The 7,710-nt window shown below is 42.4% G+C and overlaps 1 protein-coding gene across 1 annotated transcript; it reads right to left on the bottom strand.

The window, feature by feature from the left end:
* Positions 1 to 823: 823 nt before the first annotated feature.
* On the bottom strand, positions 824 to 7,038 carry LOC119281806 (beta-galactosidase 3-like). Its single transcript, XM_037562233.1, has 19 exons — positions 6,762 to 7,038; positions 6,589 to 6,684; positions 6,383 to 6,495; positions 6,238 to 6,304; positions 6,044 to 6,136; positions 5,826 to 5,969; positions 5,390 to 5,478; positions 5,143 to 5,248; positions 4,814 to 4,901; positions 4,612 to 4,730; positions 4,313 to 4,477; positions 3,897 to 4,081; positions 3,615 to 3,718; positions 3,027 to 3,136; positions 2,708 to 2,815; positions 2,402 to 2,512; positions 2,111 to 2,322; positions 1,674 to 2,010; positions 824 to 1,314 (listed from the first exon to the last, which is right to left on the bottom strand). The coding sequence occupies exons 1-19, from the start codon at positions 6,933 to 6,935 to the stop codon at positions 1,204 to 1,206; spliced, it is 2,532 nt and encodes an 843-aa protein (XP_037418130.1). The 5' UTR covers positions 6,936 to 7,038; the 3' UTR covers positions 824 to 1,203.
* Between the last annotated feature and the right edge of the window lie 672 nt (positions 7,039 to 7,710).

Genomic DNA, 7,710 nt, shown 5'->3' with positions numbered 1-7,710 from the left:
ACTGAAGAGATTGTTTCTGTGTGGAACCGACGCTTGTTATCTTTGAGGACTATGTATCCTTCAAACGGTTAGGCGTCATGGTCTGAGCATGCAAGAGGAATTGTGGATCACCGAGTGACCAAGTCTATGAAGGTTTGGAAGTCACCTGAAGACTTACCACAAGTGTTGGGCGAGGTCTGTGTGACTTCAGCTCAAGGAGAATACGGTGAGGATTGTGTGTCTGGGACTGTTTGTCCAGAACTGTGTGTCCTCGAGTTTAAATACTCAGCCGCTCCAACCAGACATACACCTGTCACGGCAGTTGGAACTGGTCTATCAAATCATTGTCTTCACCAAGCCAACTGGTTCTATTTTCTCAACCCTTTCATTTTCTCATTCATGTGTTGATGAACCTGATCATTACTGTTTGAAGACTTTAACTGAAGATTTTCTCTAATTCCTCATTCCTAATTCTTCAGTCACTTAGTCTTCAGCCTACTTTTCGTGTTATCACGCTATTTGTACTCTGTGCTTATTTTCATTTCATCATGATGACTATGCTGTTACTCTGTTCTGTTTATACCTGAATACTTATTCCGCTGCTAATGTGTCATTGCTTAGGAATTTCTTCACCTAGAAATTCCTCAGTGACGAATTTGTAAAAATCACCTACTCACTCCCCTCTAGTCGATATAACGCACTTTCATATATAGCCCTACTAGGCCTTAAAATCTAAAAACGAACTTGAGTCATTTGCGTGTGAGTTTTTTTATGGATTGTTTGAATGATTGGGAAACAATATTTTTTCAAAGGACACGTGCTTCCGAGCACATCAAGGAGTTCTTTACAGCCACCAATAAGTACAAGATACAAGAAGGAGGTCGATTAACTAGGTCGATTAACTGGAGACCACATTGTCCGGGCACCTTTTTTCTAGCTGGCGAGCTACATAATTTTCTTTAGGAAAGAATTCGAAGGTCACATTCGCCAACTCTTGGGCCAAAGTAGCATGGTGTTCAAAGATGGCTACCACACTTCCAGCAGACACTGCGAATCACCATTGTCTCAATCAGCGAAACACTTATTATCATGCTCACAAGAAATCTGAACCTTGATCTTGGTAAGCTTCCACTTTCACATTGTTGTTTAACAGTATTAAAGCTTTCGAATTTGATTCAGATGAGCGGATTTGTAGTGGTGGAACTTCTAGCTGTGCAGAACTCACTAAGAGCAGTCCACTTCAATCGCAAGTGTTTTGATGACTCCGGGGCATAAATCTTTTCCGAATCCCCTGTCTGCTAGTGAAATTGTGCAACCATTGTTGTTCAGACAGGCCTGCAAAGAATAAAAGACCACTCAGGAAATAATTATGGTCAATCAAATCTAGATATGATTATTAGTGATAATCGAGATATAATTATCAAACAACTCATAAGGAATGTGTGGTGCCCATTATTCAAAAGCAGAAAAATGTGCATGGTGGCTTCTAAATGGAAAATTAAAACTTCCTAGATGTCTAATCTAATCCTAGTTGCTTCATCACGGCGGTCTGTAAATGCAGGACTGACAGTCATCGAACTGGAAGACTGAATTCATGCACACTCCTAAAAAAGTTAGATTTATGGTTCCCGAGTCCTGAGACTAGCAATTCAGAATCATGTGCATTTTCACATCAAGAAGCTGCAAAATGCTACCTTCTTAACAACAGATAGAGAGTCTGGGTGGTGGCAGCTTCCTTGTTGGTAGGATCTGCAAGTTCCACTAGGGTCTCCGAAGCTCGCAAAGTTAACTGAAGAGATAATTTTGCCCTTGGGGCAAGACAATTGTGCTTCGGATGCAACTCCGTCGTCTGACATATTTTTATCCCAGGTTTCCATGTCAGCAATAGAAGGATAGTTCTCCGATACAAAGGAGCAAACACTTGTTGCAACTCTTCTTGAGAATGTGATCTTTGTTGGATCCCCACCCTGCTCCTCAAAAACCACGAGGGTGTTCTCCGATGGGTGAAACCATGACCTTGGGACATGGTACCTGACCATAGATAAACGAGAAGTATGAGACACAAGAGAATAATGGCAGAACATGCTTAATTAGGATGTGAGCTCAGCAGTGCCAAATATCGTCACATTACCATCGTTGAGTTGGCTTCCCACATCCAGTCCTGCAGTTGTTTGGGGAAAATTGCCCTCTATAGTTGCAGTTGGGAGTGCACCTATCATCAGAAGAACTAGTCCTAAGCCAGTACCTCCCTATGGCATTTCCATTCAACCACGCCAGACCTTTCCCCATAGACTGCATGTCTAACCCAATTGGATCATCTCCTTGTGGAACATCAACATTTACCTAGTAGTAGTATTTTGGATTAGTATACACATAGTAGGACATGAAGGAATTATCAAGAATAAAGATGGTAGAACATTACCTTGTACCATGTCAAAGGTTGATCCTTTGGTGGCTCAGATTGTTGCCTCCACCTTTGGTTATTCCCTTGATCAGGTTTGAACAAACTGTAGCGTTCGCCTTCCAACCCAATCTACAAACAAATACATGAAGGAAGCATAGATGAACACCTGTCTCGATTATCTCAAATTCTAGACATAAAAACTCAGGATTGAAACATATAGGTGGATACAGAAATAGCAAAGGCATAAGTACCACAACTTCCATCATGTACTTGTATATTAAGTTCTCACTAGAAATTTCATATGAAGAATCTTGATGGGAATACCTTGTATGCCCAATTATTTGAAGATAAGTCTATGGTTCCATTTTCCATTCCAGAGATGTTCACAGTTGTAAGGCCTGCTCCTACCCATTCATAACGGGCTCCTGCATTCTTAGAAAGTACACAGTTCCAAACAGATAAGCACTTTTAACTTCAAGTGACCTCAGCTAACCGATAGTAGTTTCATATATAAATTGTGTAGAATTGTGGATATCTACGTGACACATCACATATGTATGCACATAAAACAACATGGGCATATAAATAACATCATGCATACTAGTATGATACAATTTAATCATTTATTAAAGTAGACACTTACTTGCAATCCAACAGTCATACTCAATAGTGCAATTTCATTCTTCCCAGTCTTCAAGTTGATGGGCATTTGCACACTGAAACTTGATTTTGAGCCATTACCAAATGCACTACCTGAGAAAGACATCTACAAAACGTAAGTGCAATGACACGACAACTTAAATTGAAGAGGCTATAAATTGTAAGAAACCAGTATGTAAAGGTGGGAGACACACTGCTGGACAATGTAGGATTCAACAACCCTTCAAAAAAAGTCACGTTCATGCTAATGTAAACAAGCGCTCTGCTTCTTAAGGATCCATATAGGATCATTAAAACTTCAGAAACATCCTAGCAAACGTCCAGTCAAAGATGTTGATGCTAATGTAAACAATTGCTTTACTTCTTAAGGATCCATATAGGATGAATTAGAACTTTAGAAACATACCATCAAACGTCCACTCAAAGATATTACAACCCCGCCCGGACTTAACTGTCGCTGAAATGAGTGTATCAATGCGTCTGGAAACACCCACTCCAGCGACAGTTAATTTCGGACGGAGGGAGTACTATATATGGTTTCTCAGCATAAAGTAAAGAGAACATAACAGACCTACAAGCATATCATTCAGGAAAGCATGAACACCATGGCCTTTGGAGTCGATATTAAGAATTGGATGCTTCCCACTTGCCGGGTAACTTGTGTCTACCTTAAAACTGCAAAAAATAATATAAAAAATCAGTAGAGTACAACACTTAATTGCATAGGATGGTTGAAATAAACATAAATAAATAATACTAAGACCTCTCATCTTTGGTTGATACCAGGCTTACCAACATATTCAAAGCATGAATGCATACATGATACATAAAATAGTTCTATTATTAGACCAACCTTGTTGTGTGCCACAGGTAGTCAGTAGAGTCTTTTGTCGTATTAATATGGTCCACAAATCCATTTCGTATGAAGTCATTTTTATCCCAAATACCAATTTTCTCCGTGAAAATGCTCCACTGCTCAGGTTTCGATGATTGCAAAGTTTCCGGAGCCATGTCGACTATCGAAGTTTGAGATCGAACCTAAAGATGATCAATCATCAAACTGGAGTTATAAGTAAGAAAAGGTGGCGTGCTAGATATTCTGTTTCTCAGTTAGGCGTTGAATAATCTTATGTTGGCATTATACTTTTATCCTTTTGAAATCCGATGTAACTTTTTGTTTCATCTTATGAGAAGGATATTATCCATTTCACTGACAAGGCTAAATGTGTTTTTTTTCTTCTGAAAATTATCAAAAGGAAAATCAAATACCTTCGCAGTATTGTAAACCACACTCTTGCAGTCAGGTAGGATGCTAACTGACCAGGCGGGAAGATCATATTTTCTCTTCCTAAAAGTGACAACTTTGTCCTTTTCTGAGTCAATGTTAGACAGGAATGCAACACATCCTCCCGAGTGATCGGTGTAAACATCGGCCTGCAAGCAAAAGTTGACACTATTCATTTCACGAGGCATCAGTCATCAGAGGAACATATTTGACATACTAGCTTGATAGAATATTTTTAGAACACAAATATCACGTATAACCCAATAGAGAACAAAATTCTTACCTCTTGTTGAGGCCCAAGAGAAAATGATGTTGAGTTACCGTAAAGCAGACTATGTTCACACAATTTTATGGATTTGTGAAGCTCCCTCAGATGTGCCCATTTTGGAAGCCTCCTAAGGCCTGGAATTCAGATCAACGGACAATTTCAAGATGGTACTAAGCCTAAGATTATCGAGGAATGGATAAGAAAAATATAGCCTAACCATATTCATCAATTGGTGCATCATAGTCATAGCTAGTAGTAATGAACGGCCCTCCAGTAGTGCGGCCAAAGTTTGTTCCACCATGGTACTTAAAAAGGATAATGCAAATTTGGTCAATTTTCACTAGGATGAAATTATCAGCATTTCCGCTACTAACTGAATATGATTTCAGATGCTTGGTAGTAATTATCAGGAAAAAATAGTGTCTCTATCAAGTTCGAAGATGAGATGTGTGATCCATTGTAACGTTAGAAACTTAAAATGTGAGTAAAGTTAGAACATGTTTTTGTAGAACCAAGTTAGAACATGAAGTGTGCGCAAGGGGGTACCACATAGTAATTCTGAACGGTGCCACCTTTTCCAAAGAAACGCGCAACAGAAAATGCGACATCCTCAGGGGGTCTGTGGGGATTAGCTTCACCAAAATTCTGGAACCTAAATAGAAATGGAAATAAAAAAAGCAAGGGCTTATTTCCTTTTGCTTTTTGAGAAAATAAAAAGTGATGTAGTACATAATTTTCCTCTTTTTTGGTGTGTTAACAATAGCAGAAGTGATTCTAAACTGTAAACAGTTACCATCCTGGCCAATTCTCTGTCCAAATTTTTGGCTTGGTTGGCGAATTTGGCGTGAATTGATCGCAATAGAATGAATTGCAGGTGTTTATCTGCAAATTGTCACTTGCATCAAATCAATATATCAGACAAAAAACATCTAGCACTGAACTACCAAAAAATAGTACTACGTCTGAACTACCAAGCGCATGCATGTATAGATGCCAAAATGATGCTGATAGCATAACCATGACTGAATAAATTACCAAGACATAACCATGCAGCAGAAGTTGTATGTCACAGAGTCGCAAAAAAAGTTTTATGTGACTAGTAAGTTACAACTACCAACGATATGCTGTTTAGTTTTTGGCTTTTCCCTATCATAATTAACAGTTGCAGTTTGGGTGATGGTAATGCTGCCGGTGCATACGACAGGAGGCACTAAACGCCAGAAACTAACCACATGATCAGGGGCGTCGGACTGCTGGCACATGATCCAAGGGACGCCCGTGTTCTGAGCCAGAGCCATACTAGCCGCCCACGCTGCGTATGCCTTGCCGCCAGCCCCGTATGCTTGTTCGGTACCTTCATACTCATTTTCAATCTGCAACGCACAAGTCCAGCCTCATCCTGTGCAATTGTGAGGAGCATGTATTGCAAAGCTGGTTGAATCGTGACCTGAGCTAGGATGATGTGCCCGCCCTGGGAGGCGAAGAACCGCTCCTTCTTCATCATGTCCACGATTTTCGTCGTGAAGCTCTTCATGTGAGACTGCATCCATAAGAGAGAAAAATTTCGCTAGGTTTATCAGTTCTTCGCCCAAACCGGCGAAGTTACCACAAAACATTGCAGAATTCACAAGCCACAGTCACCTTGAATGGCTCGTTGTTCGTCCGGAACACCGTCCCCGGAATGTAATGCAGCCACACCGGCAAGCCCCTAAAATCCTCCAAAAAAGGTTGACAGGTACACCAGAGAAACAAAATGACAGTAAATATGTAAGGGAAAGAATCGGACCCGAAGTTCCACTCGCCGGCGACGAAGGGGCCGATGCGCAGAATCAGGAAGAGCCCGGCGTCCTTGACGACCCTCGCGAACTGCACCAGATCGAACCGGTCCTCGAAGTAGTACTACAATCCATTCAGCAATCCCACATAAAAAAAAACACGAACGGACTAAATGCAGCACGAAAATTTGAAGACGCTCGGGCGCGGCGAGCGGACCTTGCCGGGGGCGGTCTCGTGGCCGTTCCAGAAGACGTAGGTCTCGATGCAGTCGGCGCCGCCGTCCTTGGCCTCCGCCACCAGCTTGGGCCACATCTGCGAACAATCGAAGTTACTGTTACTGCCGCCACAGTGCCAATGCTAGTGCGTGAGCTGGGATGGCAGGGGCGTACCGCGGGCACGCTGCGCGGGTAGTGGATGGAGGTGGAGATGAGAAGGCGCCGGCGGCCCGAGATGATGAGGGAGCGGTGGTCGTACGTCACACCGGAGACTGCAGCCGCGGCGACGACGAGCAACGCATGCAGCAGCAGGAGCAAGGGGAGCAGCCGGCCGGCGGCGGTGGCCATGGCTGGAGTCGAGGTCGAGGTGGTGCCGTAGCAGTGTGTTTAGGCAGTACGGCGCGGCGGTGGTGGTATAAATAGTGGGTGCGGTGGTGGCAGTGTCCGAGGGGATTCGAGGGGCGGAGGGAAGAGAGGGAGACGCCGCGCCGTGGCGGCGGGGTCTCTCGGTACGGTGTGCCGTGGCAACTGTGCAACGGGCAGTTTCACACTTTACACCATATCCTACAGAGTCCAGAGTTCGCTCACTGACGTACTCGCGAAGAAGAAAATCGGCCACGGCCACGCATTCACGTACGTCACACTGCTGGATGGCGCCAGGTGATGGCCGGCCAGACCGCGCCATGGACAAGAGTACGCGACGTCGCGTTCGCCGTTCGGCGCTCGGGCGCTCCGTGGGTGATGCGCTGCTGCATAGTCCAAGCAGAGCAGTGAAGCAGCCACGCCTCCACGGCGACCGCCCCCTTTCCTTTTCTTTTTCTAGCTGGATTTCTCACATATTTTAATTTTATTTGTGAATGAATTTAGAAAAAGTTCATGATTTAAAAGAAGTTTATGAAATTAAAAAAAATGTTTACAAATTGAAAAGATGTTGGTGACTTTTTAAATAATCATGAATTTCAAAAAACATGAATTTCAAAAAAAATTATAAATTTTAAAATTATCAGTAAAGGTGCTTGCGCATTTTACAAAAAAAATCCCATGAATTTGAAAAATATGGTCACAATGTTTAAAAATGTTGATGAATTAAAAACTGCTTGCATATTTATTAATTTTCGAATAA

This window comes from Triticum dicoccoides, chromosome 3B, assembly GCF_002162155.2.
Source record: "Triticum dicoccoides isolate Atlit2015 ecotype Zavitan chromosome 3B, WEW_v2.0, whole genome shotgun sequence".
Lineage (NCBI taxonomy): Eukaryota > Viridiplantae > Streptophyta > Magnoliopsida > Poales > Poaceae > Triticum > Triticum dicoccoides.
The sequence above is the reverse complement of the archived record's forward strand: the minus strand, read 5'-3'. Positions and strand labels throughout refer to the sequence as shown.